General features: G+C 40.4%; 1 protein-coding gene across 1 annotated transcript in view; it reads left to right on the plus strand.

Annotated features, from left to right (window-relative positions):
* COL22A1 (collagen type XXII alpha 1 chain) overlaps nt 1–22,062 on the plus strand; it is a 205,888-nt gene that overhangs the window by 122,046 nt on the left and 61,780 nt on the right. The window contains exons 23-29 of the mRNA XM_071553031.1: nt 5,407–5,460; nt 14,698–14,751; nt 15,111–15,164; nt 16,161–16,214; nt 17,547–17,600; nt 17,991–18,026; nt 21,864–21,926. Coding sequence (XP_071409132.1) covers nt 5,407–5,460; nt 14,698–14,751; nt 15,111–15,164; nt 16,161–16,214; nt 17,547–17,600; nt 17,991–18,026; nt 21,864–21,926 — 369 coding nt within the window. The remainder of the gene's footprint in view (nt 1–5,406; nt 5,461–14,697; nt 14,752–15,110; nt 15,165–16,160; nt 16,215–17,546; nt 17,601–17,990; nt 18,027–21,863; nt 21,927–22,062) is intronic.

Here is a 22,062-nt window from a genome sequence, read left to right on the forward strand (position 1 = left end):
ATGCTTTGCACTTTTGTTGACACCAATGCTGTCAACAGAATGTGAGTACTACCTGTGAGAATGGGAGAGTGATGGGCAAAGGAGAGTAGAGGGAAGGAATATATAGTGTGCTAAGAGATTTTCTACAGACTTTTTATTAGATTGCATGCAATTAAATTGAGGTGTAAGCATGACTTTTAGGAATCTTCTCCATAAGAAGATGGTAGATGCAGTCTTATGTCAACACCTCAGTGGAAAAGGGTATTTGTTTTCTTTCTTGTGCTTTCCCAGTCCTTAGAAACTACCACTTTAGCAAATAACTGTGCAGTGCTTTACTCATTAGTTGGTAAGTTCAGAATTGTCCTGGTTTTAAAGCTTGCTGTGAAACATTGTTTCTTGAATAAGAATAATAGGGCATATTAGCTGGGTAAAGGACAATGATCCGTCAGGATCTGCAACAGGACAGAAAATGCTGCTGCTAATGATCATTTGATTAGCGATGTCATTTGATCTGTACTGTCTGAATTTTTCCTTAGACTCTGTTGTGTCTAGCTAGTTAGACTTCTCCTAAGGGTCTTTATTAGTCACCAGGCATCTTAGGTGAATAGATCTATCTTTTAAAAATTAAAGGACATTATTCAGTGATTTAATATGTGAGATGAATCAAAGTCCTGGGCTTGGTGGATCTACACAGACCCTGTTTGGGGCAGGTAACACTTCCAACCTGAACCAGGCAAATGGACTGTGTTCATTTTATTAGGCAGCTGCTTCCAAGTGCCTGGCAGTTCATGTCTGCTTTTTGACAATGTTGTCCTCACATCAAGAGCACACTTTGGGAAGAGAGATGCTTTGCTGTTCTCATGTGTCCTGTAAAACCTATGAGTGACAGTCAATACTATACTGATTTTATTAAAACTCCCTGAAAAAGAAGTAGAACTCTGAGAGAATATTTTAATTTTAGGGTGGTTTGGTTTTTTCTCCTCTTCCTATCCTTCTCTTTATTTTGTGAAATTGAAGAGGATTGAAGTACTTTGATTCCGCTCTTAGGTATTTGACACCTGATCTACTGAAATACTTGATGAAAATAAACCAACTTCTTTTCTTGGTAGACAAAAAAGGTGCAGAAGTATGACATGCTCCTGGAAAGCATGCAGATCTTTGGGCAATCCAGCCTAAACAGAGGGTTCTTCTGAAGTGTACTCAAGAACTTGAATTTTAAGAATTTGCCTCTTTTTTAAAATGATACAAGTTCATTCAAGTGATTGAAATTTCAAAAGGAAATCAAGACAAAACATTTATCCCATGGCACAGTACTTCCCACATAGGCGTGAAGCAGGACCTATCCAGACAATTTTGAGTTTGATATGCTGGACTCGATCTTAGGTTTATAAATTTATATTGTCTAGGTTTTTCAAAACTCAAAGTACAGTCAGCACAAAACAAACCAAAACAAATACAGGAGTCTCATAGGGTAGTAAGAACAGTCTTATGAAAAGAAAATGAATGAAAAGTATCTTTATAAAATAGTAACCTTTGATGAATGTCCTTCTCCATGTTTAAAACACTGATGTACATGAGCCAGGCAGATAAGTAGTAGTAGAAGTAGTAGTAGTAGTAGTAGTAGTAGTAGTAGTGGTAATAATAATAATATAATTATTCTCTTTTTTTCAAGTCACTTCATGCTCAAAATAATTTATGCGAAGCACAAAATGAGAGTGAGTTGGATGTAAAAACAGAAGTAATGTAGGAAATGATATTGCAAGACCCTTTTTTTGTGAGCTAATTGTAAAGTCTGGTGTCACAGTCTGTCAGTTTGAAGCAGAGGAGTGAACATAACTCCAGGAGCAAGTTACAAAGGAGAGTCCTCTGCACTTTTAATTCAGCTGTCATGTTTCAACAGGTTTTCATGTACATGTGTCCACAAGACCTAAATGTTTATTTCTGAAATGAGAACACCACAAAAAGCTTAACAGGCTTTTCTTGCGTCTTTATAAGTAGATTACAAGGCTTTGAGTCTCAGTAGGTGCTACATATCTGTTTTAGAGTAGAGCCTAAAGGATCCTGTTAAAACCAATGACTTCTGGGTTCAAGGTACACCCTCCACCCAGAGAAGTGTTAAGAGCACTTTTCAATACAGGAAAGGTGGATGATCCCTGTTGGCTGTCACGGGAGAGAGAAAGTTATCAGATCTCTGGAGGACTGCTGAGCTGTTCATGTGTTTGATGGTGGGACAGACATACGTTTGACCTGCCTTTCATGACCTGTCTTTCTCCTGAGTAAGCTGTTGCATATGATACTACTGTTCAGACCAGTCCCAATTTGAATTTGGTAGTCAACACTTTCAACTCTTATTTCTTTGTGTATGAACTCCACTTGATTTAATCCACCTTAGATTTGCAGGGTCCAAGGAAAGGAGATAATTCATTGGTAACTCCAAGGGGAGATGTGTAAATAATATAGGAGACAGAGAAGAATAAGTTTGAGCAGCAAATTAAGTAGACTTTTTGGAAGGAGCAAGTCCCAAGGTACAGTCTCCCTCAATATCCATAAGCCTTTATAATCCTTTACTTCACTACAAATGCCCCAATAATCACCCTTAATCTGGCCAACCCTGATGGTATTTTCATCCACAAGCTATGGAGATGCTCTCTTTTCAAAATTTACTGTTATCTAATCCATATGGAGACTGCAAAAGGCTGGTGTCTTCATGGAGGTCAAACATTGATTAACACTCGGATTTCTTCTGGCTTGTCTAGAAACGTAGAGGTAAATAGATGGGGCCGAAATGAGTGATCCTAGAATCCCATCTAGGTTACAAAGGAAACAGTTGGCATTTATGCTAGCAGTCATATTTGTTCACAATTAAGGATGTTGCCTATGTACTTGGTACCAAATCCACCTCTGTTCTTATTGCCAAACCCCAGAGAAAAACATGCTAAGAAAATATATGACCATTCTGGCTATTGGAACAGCAAGATGGGAAAAAAATTTTTGGACCATGATACCTTTCCAAATTTCTCATGTAGCACTGTGGGGACAACATTTTTCCTTGGTTTCCTGTCTTCTGGTTGATGGTTGTGTTCATACCTATTTGTGAGTGTTTGAAATGTTCAGATGACATTACCTCCCCTGACAAAGTTCAGCTCTACAGAAATCAAAATGTAAGCAAGTTAACAAAACAAAGGAAAAAGAGATTCATGGTGTGGATTAAGTCCAAAATGAAGCTGCAATGAGCAGATTCTAACTATAGGTAACAGAGCGCAATTGCTGGGTTTCTCCGTCATATTATTAGACAACGTGACATTTCACTGAACTTTGCTCTCATAGGTATAATTTCTCCCAGCAAGTATTTCTGTCCTTCATAGACAGACTGTAATGTCATGGAACAAATCTGCTGTACTTGTATTTTGCCTAACCTCTCAGTGGCCGAAGTGTCCTCTTCCCAATGGGAAACCACTCTGTCTCCCTGGCAGTGTAATTATATGTTGCTTTAAGGTTCTTCTCAGAGTTTAGAAATCACCACACTTTCTCAGCATTATACCTAAGGAAATGATAAAAGGCTCCCCTTGCATATTTCCTTGCTACCACAGATTGGTGTGCCCAGAGAACAGTTGGTTCGTGGGACATGAAGGAATCCGTTACACCATGTTGTGTGTTGGCCTCAGTGTTGTAACTGGGACCAGCCACCTTGACATGCAGCTCCAGTGCTGACAGGGAGCAGGAGGCGGCGTGCCGGGATGCTCATCTCCTGTGTCTGGCTCCACACACCACATCTTGTATGCTCTATTTGAAGGATTATTTATTTATTTAAATTAGTTTCCTAACAATGTCCTTTGCATGGTCACCTTGGCAGTTGGCGAAATGAGCATCTTTAACTAGAAAACTTATGTTGAATTGTGCAACGATGTGAATTCTTCATGTTAAAAAGGGCTCTTTTTGGCTTTGACAAAAAGAGAAATGATGGATATGGGAAAAGTAGAAGGAACATTCATGAATAGTGGATGTGCTTGGGTATATAATGTAAATTTTCATTGGTATTAGAGTTCTGGAAATGATTACAAATTCCTTCTGGTACCCAATGACCCTATAATCACTCTGTTTTTTTTTAGGAAGTTTTCTTCTTAAATTCTTCTGCATATGACTGCTGGGTTTTGTTGGGGTTTCTTGGGATTTTTGTATGAGAAAAATAATTAGAAAGATCAGATTTTGGCACACCAGCTAATGAATCTCAGTCAATACCAAGGAAAATATGACAAAACTGTGGGGGGTTTTGTGATGGTTTAGCTTTTTCATTCATTTAAGTCATTAGGAAGCTGTTTCACAGGATTTCACAGATTATTCTTAATTGGAAGGGACCCATAAGGATTATTGAGTCCAGCTCTGCAGAGAATGGCCCATACAGGGATTTAACCCACAACCTTGGTGTTAATAGTAACATGCTCTAACCAACTGAGCTAATCTTAGGGGAGTTATTGTTCAAAGATGTTGTTTCTGGACATATTTCCATTACGGAGAATAAAGGAAAAATTTTGTATACATCTTACACATCTATATGACCATTCATATCATCAGTGACATGAAACTTGCTTTCTAAAAAGAAAATTAGTCTGAATAAGAAGTAGAAATGAGGGAGAAAAAAAGTACCATCTCTCTTTCAGATATTTGCATGACTTCTCTTGTATCCTTCTAGAATATTACTAACAAGCTCAGAAATATTAATGATCCAGTGTCTATTATGTATGAGGGAAGAATAGATAATTTTTATAAAATAGTAACTTGCCTAAAGTAGCACAACAATTCAGTTGTTGGTTGAGAACAAAATCCAGGTCCTGGCTTATCCTTTGCATGCACCAGCAAAGTTCTCTGGTTCCTCTGGAGGGCTCTTTTTTGTTTGCAGAGGAGTCAGTGAGCTCTGTCCCTTAGTGCTAATGCCAACCCTAGTTAGAAATACCTCATGGTCCAGCTTAAAGACTATTTTATATGCATTCATTCATCAGAGTTCTTAATTATTTTCTTTTTAATGCTTGAAGCAGCACAAGGGCTTTGTTGGGGAAAGGGGAAGGGCTTGACTGCAGCAAAGAAAGTGCCTCTCGGCATGGGGCGGCACTTGGTACCTCCCTTGCCTGCATCTCATTCTCTGATCCTCTATAGGCAGCACCCAGGTGAGATTACAGGGTGTAAGAGATGCCATGATGTTCATGAGAACAGCCCTCAACTTTAGGAGTGTTGCCACAAACTGAGAGATACAGAACTATCAAAGACTACTGGATTTTCACTGCCAAATGGTATCTGTTGCCTTCGTTCCTAGCTGTTGTGTTTTGTGTCCCACATTCTGGTGATTTACTAGTTTGGGAGTGAAAGACTTTGGAAAGTCAGTAGCAGTCTTTGGTTTGCTGTCTAATATTTGCTTCTCTGTTGAACATGCAGGGTAAAAAGGGAGAACCAGGATTCCCAGGAATCAATGGCCTGATCGGCCCTCAGGTAAGTGATGATTTCTTAATTTTCATAATATGTAGAAAACCAGATTTTTTTGGCAACAAGTGACTTGGAACCACAATGCAGGATGTGTCACCTTCTCTTCTACACTGTCTTGAAATTGATGTTTTTCCTTTAGAAGCCAAATTAATTTGTCCTGTTGTGATTGTCAGGAGTCTGCCTGTCTGTCAGCAATTACTTTTACCTTCCACAGTTTTTTAGCATCTTTGAACAGGGACATAAGGCAATGTCTTGTATGTGATTTTCCCATTGCTTGTGCATAGAGCAGCATCGTTGCAGAGGGAAAGCACTGATTTGTGTTTTGTAATATTTAGGATAGTGTCTCAGCTGATTGTTGGCTGTGTGAATTGGACATTGCAGACAGACCTCCTGTGCTGCAGTCTTGAGGGAAGAAGCAGTTTAACTGTATTTACTATTCAGAAAGAACACTTTGAGCACAAGCCTGCTTTTGTGGCTTTTGCCACTCACATTTCTACTTGTTATAGAGGAATGAGTGTTGGCTTATTGAGGAAGGTAGAGACAGGGGATTAAAACTAAATGTGTATTCTTCCTGTGAGGAAGGGGCATGTCGTAAGTTAATGACCTCTTAAATCCTTTGTTTTGAAGCTTTTGGCAAATTAGTCCTTCAAATTGCACCATCTGTGCAACATCATAACATCATAAGGGCCAAATAGTACTATTTGTTAAAAACCATCATAGAGACTTTGGCTCCACCTTAGATCTGCCCTGTGTTATAACAAAACTGACACTTGTCTCTGGCTTGGTTTCTTGCTACCGTTGTAGATGAATTCAGCTGGCCCAAGTCACTTTGTAGGGTCACCCCTGCAACAAGGAAAATATCTGTGGGAATGTCCTCATCAGGAAAGACACACCCTCTCATTGACCTGACCACTCAGGATAAGATTGAGCATTTGATTCCTTCTCTTTTCAGTGATAAATTAACAAACTGGGCTTTGGCTTTAGGATTCTATTTCAATAATTGGTAAAGTTTTGGGCAAGAGTGACAAGCCTTCATTGCTACTGGTGATGCATTGCAACAAGCATCTCAGTGCTGGACAGCAGATACTGATTGTTCATTTATTTCCTCTGGCAAGCTCTGCCCTTGTAACCAGGAGAAACGATCTAGAAATGGTTTGTGCGGCAGATGTTTTGTAATGAGCTGTTCACATGTCTGTGGAGGACGTCAGAGAGACAATCCAAGGGCTTGTGACCCTGTGCAGGTGAAGTCCCTTATGTTCAGCTGGGAACCTTGCCCTGCAAAACACCACTTGATACTGGTTTACATACTTTAAATGTTTTTTTCCTTTGGTACAGTATCCAATTTGCAAGTGTTTCAGCAGCAGCCTTCAAGAGGAGTCAAGACAGTGTTTCAAAGATTTTTAGAATTATAGAATATTCTGAGTTGGAAGGAACCCACAAGGATCATCGAGTCCAGCTTTTAGCCCTTCAGAGGACATCCCCAAGAATCACACCATATGCCTGAAAGCATTGTCAAAATTCTTCTTGAACTGTTGGATCATTGGGTCCAACTCTCCACTTTTTCATTTTTTTTCCCCATTGGATAACACTGAAAGGTCCCCTCAAGTCTTCTGATACACTGAAAGAGGATTTTCATTCATTTTGGAGGAAGATTTTTCTCCATGCATTATTTCTAAGACACCTGACAGTATTCATCCAAATAATGTCACACTTTCTCAGATCAAGTTGCCTGCAAATTAAATATATATATATGCATGTGTTAGCAATTTTATAAATGTATCTGAGAAAATTCCTGACATAGCATTAGATAATTTTCCTTTCTGCACAAGCTAAATAAAGCCAGCAGATTTTAGGTTAATTAAAACTACACATAATGCTAGCCCCATTGAGAGATACTTAAATTGACTCTTCCTCCCAGCTAACTGCAAAAAAGGGAAAAATATTGTTCATATTCCTGCAGTGGCACTCTGTTCTGGACATATTGCTGCAGATTTCCATATTTCTCTTTAGAGAAAATGCTTACATTCAGTTTGTGACAAAACTACTTTTCAGCTTAATAGCACTTTTTGTGGCATTAGATTTTTAAAGCATTCTATCAGCATTTTTTTTTAATTAGACCATGCCCCAGAAATACCCAGGAAGAAAAGTAGTTTTGCTTATACTGTAGTTACATGGGTATTCATTCAAATTATTTATGAATTTTTATCAACTGTTTCTGTGCTGTCTCCATGGCATAGAGGGCCAAGTGACTAGAGTTGGCCATACATGAATGACCTCTCCTTAGATGTTTTAAATGTAAATATACTTTTGTTTTCTCATCTGATTACTCCATTGATATCTGTATGGGCAAAAGGAAAGAGTGGATATAGGAGCTTTAAAAGGTACCTTGTTGCTGAAGGACATAGAAAAGGTCATCTGAAGTTATCAAGAAAAATAACTGCAATCGTGCTCAGTCCAACTGAGAAGCCCCAGAAGATCTGGCAGCTGTGCAAGGGAACTGACCTGAGGGCTACTCCTGAGGGTCCCTTCCAACTCAGATTATTCTATGAATCTGTGATCCAGTGATGAACCAGAGTTGAGATGATTCAGTCCAACTCTCAAGGACCACTTGAGAACTAACTTGAGTGCCAAACCCTGAAACAGCATCTAGGAAGCAGTTTCTCTGCTAGCTTGATGTTATGGGATGTCTTGTCACAATAGGGTATCCCTAGCTTTGTCTCTTTCCTTGCACACACCAACTCAAACTAGATTTTAATCCAAAAAATATTTTAAATATTTAGCTTTACTTCCAAATCAAGTGTGGTGGTAAACCTGCCCACGTGCTTATTTGCTCCATGTTGTCTAGTCAGCATCCCCAAAAATAAGCATTAGTTTTCCAGTGACCTTTAGAAATGGTGCATCATTCAACATCATTAAGCCATGGAATAGATGCCCTGGGTAGTTTTTCCCCTCTGGAATGATTTTCTGGCAGCAAGGACACAGACATCTGAACTGATATTGTGTTTATGTTGTTATTATTTATTTTTGCTATTTTAGTGTCCAAGAACCTTAATCATGGACCAAACTTGTATTGCAGGAGATGATTCAAGTGCAGACTGAAAAGTGAACATTTCTGTAAAATTCTGTAAAATCAGCTGAAAGAGATGGATGGGTTCCAAGCACAGCAAAACAGGCTGTGCTTGTCTGCAGGGTCATCTGAGACCTGGGCACACCTTGTCTAGCCCACCATCTGGTGACAAGAAGAGTTCAGGGAAGGGCTGAAGGCAGATGATGAGGTACTTTTGGAAATGATTTTCTAGGCATGATGGGTATCCTGAGGAGGAAGGAGATGTGCAGGCAGCCAGAGATCACTGGATGAGCCGTGAGGGCTGTGCTTGCAGGCTCAGACGGGAGAGGAGATGATGCCCCAGTGCTAATGGAGGGCTCAGACACTGTGAGCTGTATCATGGAATTACCAAGGCTGGTGTTCAGCTCGAAATGCAAGCCCTTGGTGGGTTAAAGATGGTAATGTAGGTCTCTGCTCCTGTTGATGAAGGATCAATCAATATCATCAGTGGAGCCTGAAGCTCTCCTAAAACAAGCACCTACAAATAGTCCACTGAGCCACTCTTGAAATTCCCTGAGCTGAGCGGGTATATTCTGGCCCCTTGTGAGACAACAAAACAAGTCAAAACTCCTGGAGATTTAAACAAAAATGTCAGACTCTCACAATATTTCTGAGCTGTTATTCAGGTTTGCCTTATGCTTGGTAACCTGGTGGTATCAATAAGACCTGAGAGGCAGACCAGTACAAGCTGTACCTATTATGGTCATGGCTGGCAGTGATTTAATTAGTATAGACTTGTCTGTAGGGTGTGAGCTCAACCTCAGTTTTTTCTTAAGTAATTCAAGAAAGAAATGATCTCCTCTGAACTTCACAGTGTCCTTAATGTTCTTTTGATAATGCAAGTTAATACTGCAAAATGTAAGAAATGGATATGGGCCCCAGCTGCAAAGCTCAGATTGAATTCAAACTTTGCCAGTGCTGCCTGAAATTGGAAGATATTGCTCAGAGCTATCCTTAATAAGAGCTATACCTTTAAAATAAATAAATAAGTAAATAAAAAGTCTTCACATGTCCCGATTACTAATAATGCTGAAACAAAAGATATTGAAGGAAGGGGGGGAGTGGTTTGTTTTTCTCATTTGCTGCACTGACTCAGTAAACCAACTCCAAGCAAACACATAGGGAAATAAATCTTCCTCTGTAGACAAAAGAGATCATGTCCATAGCTTACACTAAGTGATGAAATTAAAAAAATAGTGCCTTTCACTGGAAGCAGGAAACTCTCCTAGAGACACTGCTATGTACAAAGTCAGCTTTATTCAGAGTCAACTTTTACAGAGCTGCAAAAACAGTTTAGAGAATTTTTTTCTTGACAAGACTTTTATTTTAAATTTAGTGTTGGTACTCCAATTCCTGTTGGTACTCCATCTATTGAAATTATTGGAGAACACATCCACTTAGGAATTATGGCACTGCCACTGATGCTGACTGTAGGACATGTATTGTGGGTAAATGCTCAGATCTGTCGGTTTTTCAGGCACTCAGTTTTCAGTGTCATCAGCAACAGACTTTTTCTGTATCCTTGTACCTTTGCCTTAATTTTTGAGGCAGGATTTAAGCAAAGAGCAGCAAGACACTCTAATGCAGCATTACTGAAAATAATTCAGTAATAATTTCAATTTTAGGTTGAATATTCAGAAAAATTTCTTCACTGAAAGAGTGGTCAAGTATTGGAAGAGACTGCCCAGGGAAGTGGTAGAACCACTGTCCCTGGAGCTATTTAAAAGATGTGTAGATGTGGTGCTCAGAGACATGATTTAGTGGTGGCCCTGGCAGTGCTGGGTTACTGTTTGGACTTGATGATCTTTTAGGTCTTTTCCAACCTAAACAATTCTCTGATTCTATAATTCTAATTCACAGTAGTTGTGGTGGCGGGTACTGTATTGTCTGTAGTGAGAAATGAAAAGGATATTTGAGGAGCTGATCCACTCTCATGCAGCAGAGGAGATATGGAGAGCTGGAGTAGGAAGAGAAATAGTGAGACACTTGGGCTGCTCCACAAAACTAGGTACAACAGCTCCATTCCCGGTTGGTAAGGAGGGGAAATAAAGCAAAGACAGCACAAAACCAGACAGCACAATGGGAAGGGTCTGTGGGGTCTTTCTGAGGGGTGAAATGACAGGGAGTAATTGGTTTTGAAGTGGAGACAAGTGCAGACAGTGGAGGGGGAAAGGCTGTCAGCTCTTTAGTTAATCATTTTGCTCTAATTGTGGCAGCAGACAGGGTGCTCCTGTGTGTTCCTTCTTCTTGTTCGTAATGATGGTATAATGCTGGGTTAAAAAACCCAGACCATAGTCTGTTGTAGTATGGATTAAGAACTTATCTAACCCAGCCGTTGGAATGGAATAATATACAGAAAATATGTCTTTGCAGGCTTTGCCTCCAGAGACAGATATCTGGGAAAGCCATCAGACTTCAGTTTTCATTGTGAAATGGCATTTGTTCACCTCCCTCTAAGACTTAGTCATCCCTTCTTTCATGGAAAAGATATTTAAGCCAAGCAACCTACTGATGGAGTCATAGACAAAGGTTTCTGTTCTTTCTCAGAGCTTCCTTAGGGAGTTCAGAACTTGAATCTTAATAGTTCTGCCTTTTTCAGCCTTTTAGCAAGGTATACACTGGAAGAGGAGACCATTCTTTAGTGGATCCTGGAGCCCAGGCACAGCTGTTCCTCCAATATGACAGTCTTAGATTTCTTTCTTGACCACTGTCCTGGCATTACGTTTTCTAAGAAATGGAGCTGGATGAAACACAAGGCTGAAGAAATTCGCCCCCCACGGTATTCTTAAAGATTTCTCGCCCACTTCTATACAATATTTGGATTTGGGATTTTAATGAACATTTGATATATATTTGTTCAAAAGCAGCAGTTTTAAAATCTTTTGATTTAAACATTTTGATAAAAGATCCACATTTTGTGTTTGTTTTCCAGTTTGTGTAGTCCTGTTTTAGAAACAACTTTTCATGGGTCAGTTTTTGCTTCAACATGTACAAAGCATGCATCAGAGTTACCAGCCTGAAAAAAACCCACACTCTGGGATTATTTCCTTCTAGATCAGAGTTTTAATGGGACAACACTGGGGTCTAGATTTGGGACAGGGACTCTCATTTGTATAATTCATCAAATGATCTCTGAAAAAAGTGATTGTATAAATCAACTGCTTTAATCTGGGTTCACTTACAAAGCAAAGCAAACTGATGGCGTGAAAACTGATGGTATGAGATTTATGGGGTAAACACTAAACATAGTTCTGCTGCTGCAGTTTTATAGTGTTGGGGTTTTTAAACACAAATAAATGCTGTCAGTTTCATCCAATCTAATACTTGAAAATATTCCTTGCTCTGAATTATACTCAGAAGTCAGGAGAAGGGCTACAATAACAGATATTTATATAGAAGTGAAACAGAAATGCTCTGCACAGTAGCTAAAGGGAGGGCTCTATAAGGGAAATTTATGATGTGTTTCTGCCATTTTACGTGTCTTTGTACCATTTTATATCTCTTTGTACCATCACTTGCTGTAGCCCAGGTTGCAGACAGCAAGACACCCAGTAGGACAGTAGATGTACTGGTGTGCACAAGTCAGCTGGAGCAGGCTGTCAGCACCCTGGGCATCTCCAAGGGATACTGCTGGTCACTGTGCAAAGCTGTTCTTTCTATGTCCATCTTGGAGAAGATTTTATCAGAAGAGCTTTCCATTAGTGAGTGTAGCATTTGTTAGTGCAACATGTGGTGAAGCCACCTGTAAACCAGTTTGGACTGATATTCCAGGTAATTATCTCTTGGAGATCAGTGGGATGGAATTATTAATGCCAATTTAGGAAAAGGATTAGTGGGCTTCCATTTCAGGATTTATTGATGCATAAAATTTTTGTGGTCTAAAATATGGAAGGTTTAAGAGAATAATTAGAAATTGCCTTGGATAGTGAGAATACCAAGAGTTACTGCGAGAAATAGTTGGTACGAGGAGGATGTAGCATCACACATTTTAGGAATTACACTGGCTGCTGACAGATGCTTGAATAAGACTGCTTTCAGTGACAGACTGACCCCTGTCTTCCTAGAGATTTTTCATCTTTTGATAGAAGATCCCAGTTGTAGGGCCATGAAGGATATGTGTTTCATGGTGGAAGATGGTTCACTCATTGGCAGAGAGCAAGAACAAAATTAAATTACTAGGAAGGAAACAATGGAATTCTCAAGGAAAGCCCACAAAGATAAATTTTACAGTTTCTTTCCTGCACTTATACAGAGTCCAATCTGAATCAGTTTGTTGTTTTTCTAAGGTTTTGCCTTCTTTCCGAGTACTCCACTCACTCTTCATGGAAGCCTCTTCTTGGAGCCCTTACCTTCAGGGGGTCCCTCCACCTATACCATGTAGAGGTGGAGTAGGGTCAGCAGAATTTCCATGTCGCTGATGTCTGAGATCACTCCATTCAATTGTTTGGTCAATTGTGTATGGTCTTTTCTCTTGTGCTGGACTAATTTGGCCTGTCCAGTTTTTCTTTGAATGGTAAAGCCTTTTTAAGTGATGGATGGTCTTGACTAAATGTCTCCTGAGGTGCTGAGAATCTTTAACTGCAGAACACATCTGCAGGATGCTTTCGGAATTATATCATCAGCATCAGTGCATCCAGAGGCAATTCTTTCAGGAGATGCTTTAGCGTGTTCATATTTGAGGCACTCTATAAATGACCATGTTGTTGACAGGATAACTCCATGTCTGTTCTGAGTTGCAATGAATGCAGATCATGGGAGGAAAGTGCGTCTACAGGACCCTTTTTTGTTCGCTTTGCCCCATCTATTGGTGAAGGACTGTCTTAGCTTCTGGCTGAATTTTGCCAGTGTATTCTATAAAGATAACTTATGTGCTGCTATCTCTGCCAAACTGTGACACAAATAGCTTCTTGTCCTCACTTTTTTACACTGGTTTCTTCTTCTCTTCAGCTACATTTCTCCTTAAATATAAATGTTAATATTGATCTATGATTGTAAAACCTTAATATTGAATGGAGACAGGGAAAATGCTGTCTGGCCATTTGCTATGTTGTATCTATTGCTCAGTTTCAAATCTTAACAGAGGTTTCTAGTGGGATGAGTAGGTTTGTTTGTTGGTTTCTAAATACAATAAAGCCACAACTGCCCTATGCTGAAAACTGAAAACTAATGAAATTGTCATCTTAGAAAGACAAAATGAGCCACTCAGGGTAAAATTTCAACTCAGTCATATATCCATTTCTCATATCCATCCTCACAATGTTTACTTAGATCCTGGTCCAAAAAATACATGAACACATGCTTTGTTCTGGGCACAGTAGAAATCCTGTCTTATCCACAGGGGAAGCTGGCAGTAGCAAACACCTCTGCATCTCAGGTAACATATTAAGGTCTGTCAAGTCTGGAAACAAATTACTCAGCTAGGAAGTCAAATTTAACAATTTGCTCAATACACAAAAATAAATCCTTCTGTAAATGGGATGGCTATTGAGAGAATATTTTCCCTAAGAGAAACAGCTGTTGCAGGAAGATGAGTAAGTAGTTTAAGATATTTCCAAGTGAACATATTCACTGAAGTATGAGTTCGTGAGGACCTTTTACTACGAGCCAGGTTGATGTAGAGCAACAAAATTGTGGAGCATTTCTGTTAAAACTGCAGAGTTTCTCCATACACGTGGGTATTTTTACCCCTACAGCCCAAAATCACCCAAGCTCAAACCACAAGCCTGTTCCATTCGTTAGTTACTTTCAGCACTCTTTTTGCAGAGCTAAATTTTTCACTTTGAAACAACACAAATCAAGGTCAAATTAGATTGGGTGCTTCAGCGGATCCCACTGATCAAGCTTTATGTTGTGGGTACCATTGATGGCCTTCAACTCCTCCATCTCTTGTCCTGGAGTGGAGGATGGAGCTCACTTTGTAGCAATGGTAGCAGTTGCTTAAGCAGAAGATCCTGTTCTGCTTGTGATCATGGATCCCTTGAGTTTGGCATCTTGCGTTTTTTGAGTAGAAGTTAATGAAATAAAGCTCAATGCTTTAGTCCAATTCCTACAGGGCCCTCTACTATGCAGGAAAGGACCTGAGGCTTTCAGCCACTATTAGAGAGTTTGATAAACTGGCTTTGCTTCCTTTCTTTCAGGGACCTCCAGGGCCCCCAGGCATTGCTGGACCCCCTGGACCACCTGGAGCACCAGTAAGAAAGTTTGGGGGTTTTTCTGTTTTATATCAAGGAGAAGAAAAAACATCTGGGGAGAATTTTAGGTCATGGTTTTCAGAGGGAACAGAGTTAGAGCCTCTGGCAATGTGTGTTTTCTCTTACATTTTCCCACTGCAAAGCCACAGCTGGTCCTAGAGGACAGCTTCTCTGTGCTGAGCCTTGGAGCCACGTTGGTGCTCCCTGGGGTTGAATTAATGTCTACAGGACTCCCCACGGGTAGACCTGACTGCCATGGGAGGAAAAACTACACTTCAATTGAAAACAGCCATCTCCAGTGATATTCCTGCAAAGGACAGAAATAGTGATTTATTTTTTCTTCTGATTTCATTTTTCAGGGTCTGCCAGGAGAGATTGGAGTTTCTGGTAAAATGGGACCACCGGGACCAGCTGTAAGTGTTGAGGAACTGTTTCCCTCACCTCCAAACTCTCTATTACTTATGATAATTTAAATCTCAAGTGTGCTTCATTTTCCACATCTCGTCTGCACACCAGGTTTTAACAAGGGCTCCAATACTTTCACCTTTAATGCAGGCATTAGTCTCTGATGTCTATGGTGAATAAGAATTTTACCAGGTAATGCCCCACTATTTCTGCACAGTGGGGCCATGATATTTTCCTTATATGACACCTTTCAAAAGTATTTTTGCATTTGACACAATATTGTTTTTCCAAAGATGGAATTTCCTGAATCAGGACAAATAATTTCCAATTAAAATCTCAGATTTATCAGAGCATAGAAATTTCTGTTGGGTCTTAAGTCAAGAAAGGTGAATTATTTAATACTTTGTGCAGAACTGCCACCTAAAGCCTTCAGTGTTTGGGGATTGACTGACACTTGGAAAGGGAAGAAAACCTTTTCTCACCATTTTAAAGGCATTACAGGAAGTAATTTTAATTCTTATCTTGCTGAACCATTCAGTCTCTATGTGTTGTATAATTTAATTTTAGGAGTCTATGTGCTCTATAAGAAATTACCAATATTTAAAAGGAAAAATAGATGTAAAAAAAAATCTTTATGGCTACAGATAATATAGAGACCTTCAGAGAATAAGTTAAAATGTAAGTAAGATAAGTAAAAGGTTATTTAACAATCCACAGTGCATTAAAGTGCTATATTGACTTTTCTCTGTAACAACACTGACATCGAGTGGTCATTCACTAAAAATGGAATACTGGAAAAAAGGTCAAGTAAACATGTGCAATGTGAGAATTTTTGTGTGTTTTGAGTCACAGTAGGGAAAAAAGGCAAAACAAAATGCATGAGGTGGTTCTTTTCTTAAACTTAGGTGAGTGGCAGGAGGGATGAACTGAACATGCTTGTGCTGAGTTTGCTGATAAGGATTTGAAGAACCAGCACTTATAGCTTATGATTTCATCTTGTTTAGGGGTTGCCTGGAAAAGATGGACTTCCTGGTCTTCCTGGTCTTCCAGGTCAAAAGGCAAGTGACACCACATACACTGGGATTAAGCTGCTTACCTGAGCAGGTGGTTGGGGTGAGTTACCGAGGGTTAGCAGGAAGGTGGGCACACCTCCAAGCAACACACCCCACACCTCTGAGCCCCCAGTGAAGATCCAGGGCGAAGTAAGCTGGTACAGTTGCACTCTACTGAGTCATGATGAAGATGGACGTGGTTGTAAATACAGCAGGGAAGAAAGGTCCTCTTTAAGTCTTCAACTACTACATCCAATTTGGGAAACACAGCTCAGCATTGCAGAGAAGCTTTTATGGTCAAGCAGGAAATCCAGCGACTCTTTGGCAAGTCAAGACATGTATCCGAGGCACAAAGAAGAGCAAAGAACTGTACCTGGCTCCAGAGATGTTCCTTTCTTTCCTTCCTGAAGGTCTGGAAAAAAAGAAATGCCATCCCCATAAGGCATAGGACTAGTGGCAGAAAGTTTACTGTTTTCTATTTCTTATTCCCCATTTGAAAGCTTCTCCAAATGACAGATTGGGCAACTCCTGTTGTTTCTGCAGTGGGAAAAGGGAGATAGATTTAGAGGTAGGAGACACTCTGATTGCCTTGCCATCTCTGTGCAAATAAGTGTCAAAGAAATGTGCTGTATTTTGACTACAAAGGCCAAACTAGGCTTTGGGGATGATGATGCTATATTGGATTAACGATAACAGCTCTTAACCATCTATTGCCTTGGATTGCATTAGCAGTGGTCTTCTTGCTTCTGATACTTGAGCCCAGGTCTGTCACAGTCCCCAGTTCCCACTTATTGATGAGTAAAGGTGAGGAATTTGGAGCTCAAAACATATTTCTGATGTTCAATAACCTTTGTGTATTATCCACAGCCCTGTGTAATAGTTACTGCACTTCCCAGCTATGTAGCACATTTCAACCACTGCAGCCTCTGCTGTCCCTGCTGGCACTACTGGCATTGGCAGATAAGTTTAAAAGTATTTACACAATGGACCCAGTGACCAAAGTCCCAGTCCCAAAATTTTATGTTTTTTCAAAACACCTTCTCACTTTCTAACCATGTATGGTTTGAAGAAACTGAATGGAGGTGGTGGTTTTCAGACAATTCACTATGGACATCTTTAATGTAACAGTGGTTGACTTTGTGCTATTCCAAAAATATTCACTAGTAGGGTGACAGGTGCTGGAGATTCGATTGCACTAGAATAGAAAAGCATTCCAGGAAGCATATTCTCACATAGTTCTCTTTACTCCCTTAGGTTGATACTGAGGAGCTGAGTTAAAATATTCCTCACCATTGTCTGCAAACATGCTTCACTACTGACTTCTTGTGTTCCTTACAGGGAGAACAAGGGGAAAAGGGTGGGGAAGGTTTTCCTGGAAAAGCTGGCCCTAAGGTAAGGGATTTAATTTCACAGCCACTGAGTCAATCCAAGTGTGATTTTGGAATGTCTTACACTGACATCAGGGAAGTCTTACTCTCCTAAAGCTGGAGATATAAGTGGTCGAGCAGTTGAGGCTCATTGCCTTTCAGAGTTCATGGTGTTCCAAAATACCAAACCCTGTTTGATGCTCGTTTCTCAGGCCTAAGTGAGGGAGATCTGACCTGTGTTGGCTCGCTGTGTTCTGCATTCCCAAGCTATCAAGAAGCCAATTTCAGTGCCTTATGGGATGTTGGTAGAACAACATGGACCAGAACAGTGGGAGACATAGTCTACTAATGAGAAAGTGCTCTTATCGAAGGGTCAGATCCTCACAGTGTTAAAGTTTTGGTTTTGTTTTTCCAGGGTGAGCCAGGAAGTCGTGGCCAGCCTGGTGAGCAGGTGAGCAGGAAAAATAGTCTTAAGAGAAAGGCCTACCTCTCAAAGCAATATAAACTGACCACATACAATAACAAAACCATTTTCCAATGACAAGATCTGTGTGTGTCATTTGCATCTGTGGTTGAAGGTGCAATAGGTGGGTGGATGAGACTCATGGTTGAACTGAGTAAAGCAAAAATTCCAGAGCAAAATTGTGCAAAATCCAACTTTTCATTATATCCAGGAAAGGGAAATCATAGTATTCCTGGTAGGGAAGAATATGAAGGCAGAGTGGCGTAAGAGCTTATTTTCCTTCACACCTCATGTTAATGCAGGATGCTGCTTCTGGAAGATGAGGACTTTATTTGCAACTATTTGGTGCAAGGGGTGATGCTGTCATTTCTAAGTTATAAATGCTTGCTAGGAAATAGCAACCCTAGATGACTGTTACACAGATATCTCAGTCTTTTTGTGTAGAAATTTGGGATTCAGTGCTTGACTGCTGAGCTCATCAAAGAACCAGGGCAGTGTTCTGCAATATCCTAAAGCAGACAGCTGCCCAGGGCCCAGTCAGGATCTGTTAACATTGTCATCTGCACATCAGCTTTTCAACTGGGGTTGTTTACCCTGGAGAAGAAGAGGCTCAGAGGTGACCTCAGCACTGTCTAGAACTACCTGAAAGGAAGTTCTGGCCAGGTGGGGGTTGGTCTCTTCTCCCAGGCACTCAGCAATAGGACAAGGGGGCACGGGCTTAAGCTCTGACAGGGGAAATTTAAGTTGGAGATCAGAAAAAAATTATTTACAGAGAGAGTAATCAGGCATCGGAATGGGCTGCCCAGAGAGTTGGTGGACTCACCATCCCTGGAGATTTTTAATCACAGATTGGCCGTGGCACTGAGTGCCATGATCTAGTAAACGAGCTAGAGTTGGACCAAGGGTTGGACTCGATGATCTTGGAGGTCTTTTCCAACCCAATCGATTCTATGATTCTATGGTTCTATGATTCTATGAACTGTAGTATGAAATTGTGTAAAAGGGAGGTCTGTGTAAGGCAGAGTCTTGTATCTTAAAATTTCTTCATACAGACTATGTACCAGCAATGGAAAAGTCTTGAAGCCACAGTATTCTTACTCCTACAAGTCGCAGTCCAGTCCTCTGCTATGAAGATGAAACAGGAGAATGGTCATGGCCTCTACTCACATGATGGCTTGTGCAATAAGGCAGAACATATAGCACCAATTGGACTTGGAGAGAATAAGGGAGGAAGCTGTCCATGGGGAGTCTCAAGTAGCAGCTTTCCTCAAGCTGCAGCAGTCTCTCCATGGTCATTATGTTCTAGGAATTGCTGACCATTTTTCCTATTTGTCAGTGTTGGAGACAGACTCCCACTACTATCTACCCCTTTTCTATAAGGAGTGAATGAGAGAACTGCATTTGTTTAGCTTGGAGAAAAGGAGGCTCAGGAAAAACCTTGTTTCTCCCTCCAACAACCTGAAAGGAGGTTGTAGCCAAGTGGTGGTCAGTCTTCTCCCAGGTAACAAGTGACAGAGCAAGAGAAATGCCTTAAGTTGCACCCAGGGAGGTTTCAGTTGGATATTAGAAAATTTCTTCATAGGAGGCATTGTCAATCATTGGAACAGACTGCCCAGGGAATTGGTGAAGTCACTATCCCTGGAAGTGTTCAAAAAATGTGTGGGTATGGCACCTGAGGACATGGTTTAGTGGTGAAAATAGTGGTGGTGCAGGGTGGATGGTTGGACTTGATGATCTTCAAGGTCTTTACCAACCTTAATTTTTCTATAATTCTATTATTGAAGAAATAAGGCTCCAACTCTGAGGTACAAATTGAGGTTATTGGGATAAGGCACTTAGTGGATGATAATTACACCACCCTGTGAATTAGGACTGTTCTGCTTCTATTCCAAAATCCCTTATAATCTACCTAGTAGGTATCACTCAGTTTGCAGGAAAGTTTCCTCACCTGGCATCAAAAGTAAGGGGAGATCACCACAGCATGGGCAAATGATTCCTTGGGAGCACTTGCTTCAGGCAGCCTTCCCAAGGGAAGGGTCGTTTCTATACTGTTTCTTGATGTCATTTTGCTGTAGCTGTGCAAAAAAGCTACCAGGCTTGCAGTTTCCAGGCAGGCTTTGTTCCAGGACAGTGAAGGGTCAGATCCCAACCAAAGCACTGCCTCTTAGTCTGAATCATATCTCCACACAGGGCTTTTTTGAATTCTAGCACCCCCTTCCAAAACACTTGCCCCTCTCTCCACAGCATGGTGTTCTCCACACATTTCATAAATGTTCCCTTTACTGTCACCTCAGTCAAAAAATATTAGATACTGGGTAGCGCAGGTCCTTAGAGGACTTCCTATATCCTCTGACTTTTGACAGGCAACAGCTAATAGCAGGTGTGTGAATGTTGTTTCTTCAGTCAGTTGTACACCACTCTCCAGAGACCCTCCTACACTACATTTCTGTGGTTTACTAATGAGAACATCATATTGGCATGTGTCAGGTATCTTACTAAAGCCAAGATACATCATAAAAATTCTTTCTTCTTATCTACTTGGTTAGTGTGTCAAGGAAGGGAACTGGATAGGTTTGATATGGTTAGTTATCCACAAATCTACATTGGCTCTTTTGTATTATCTGTCCTTGAACTCATACAAACTCACTGATGTTTTGCTTCAGGACCTTTTCAGAAGCCAAATTTACACCACATGTTTTTATTTTCCCTCCAAATTCTTCTATTTTCTACTTTAATGTTAGGCCCTCCAATAGTTGTCTTGATCTCTGGGATCTCAAAATTATTCCTATCCCTGGAAGAGCTCAAGGCCAGGTTGGATGGGGTTCTGAGCCACCTGGTCTAGCGGAAGGTGTCCCTGCCCAAGGCAGGGGGTTTGAAACTAGGTGGTCTTTGTGGTCACTTCCAACTAAACCATTGTATGATTCTGTGCTTCCATGATCAGCCAGGACTCTTCAGTGGCTCTGAGAAAGCACTACTTCCCCTGTCACCTTTAAAATTCTCCCAACATCAACCTGATATCCTGGTCATCCTCAGCCATCACAGCACCTTGTTTGTCAGCTGATTTTGTCTACAGGCTCATTTCACTTGTATCATGGTAATCTTTTGGGGCTTCCCATGCTTGAGATAATATTTTTAGAGCAGGGATTGCCTTTTCTTAGTTCAGTATCTGTACAAGATTTAATGAATTTGGGTCCTGTCCATGACTAAGATCCTTTGTGATATTGAACTACAAATGCAGAGAACAGAATATTATAAATAGGAAGCACATGGCTATTTCAGATGACTAACTAGGTCAACTTGGTGCTAAATTCTAGAATAGTTGATATATTTAGGAGAAACCATGAAACAGATATAATTACTCCAAAAACAAGTATTACAAAGCAGAAAATCAAAGGTAAGTCAAACAGAAATAAATCCAAATGTGCAATAGTGCATCTAGAAAAATCTAGATCTCTTCATCAGGTCACATCTGTATGGTTCAGATTAAAACAATGTAGTTCTTATATTTCCAGACTACATCAGATCATTAAAGATGAAAACGAAAGTTAGATTTAATTTCTTTAGCTGCTTTTATTATCTTGCTTGGTCCTGCTACAGAGAAGCATGAAGAAAATATGTCCTAAATTCCATGGTGTCTGTTCACAGGCAGAAAGGAGAAGTTTTAACTGCTTTTTAAATTAAACAAAAAAAGGACATTATTTGATATTCAAACTAATGCCATTATCTCTTAGCAAACTACATCTGTAATCAATCCCTTGAGAAAGCTGGGGCAGGGTCTGTCATACAGCATTCTAGTTTTCTCACGCTTGTTTTTCTTATTCCCAGGGCGAAGCAGGTTTTCCAGGTCGTCAGGGTTTACCTGGACTGAGAGGAGACAAAGGAGATCGGGTGAGTGACTTTGAGCCACAGCTTGATCCATTTTGGCCATCTGTCTTCAGGATGACTTATCTTGAGTGTCCCTAGAAGATGTTTTCTCTTGGTGAGATTGCTGTGCTGAGCAGCTGATTGACATCCAGCAACATCA

Source organism: Pithys albifrons, chromosome 4 (assembly GCF_047495875.1).
Source record: "Pithys albifrons albifrons isolate INPA30051 chromosome 4, PitAlb_v1, whole genome shotgun sequence".
Classification (NCBI taxonomy): Eukaryota; Metazoa; Chordata; class Aves; order Passeriformes; family Thamnophilidae; genus Pithys; species Pithys albifrons.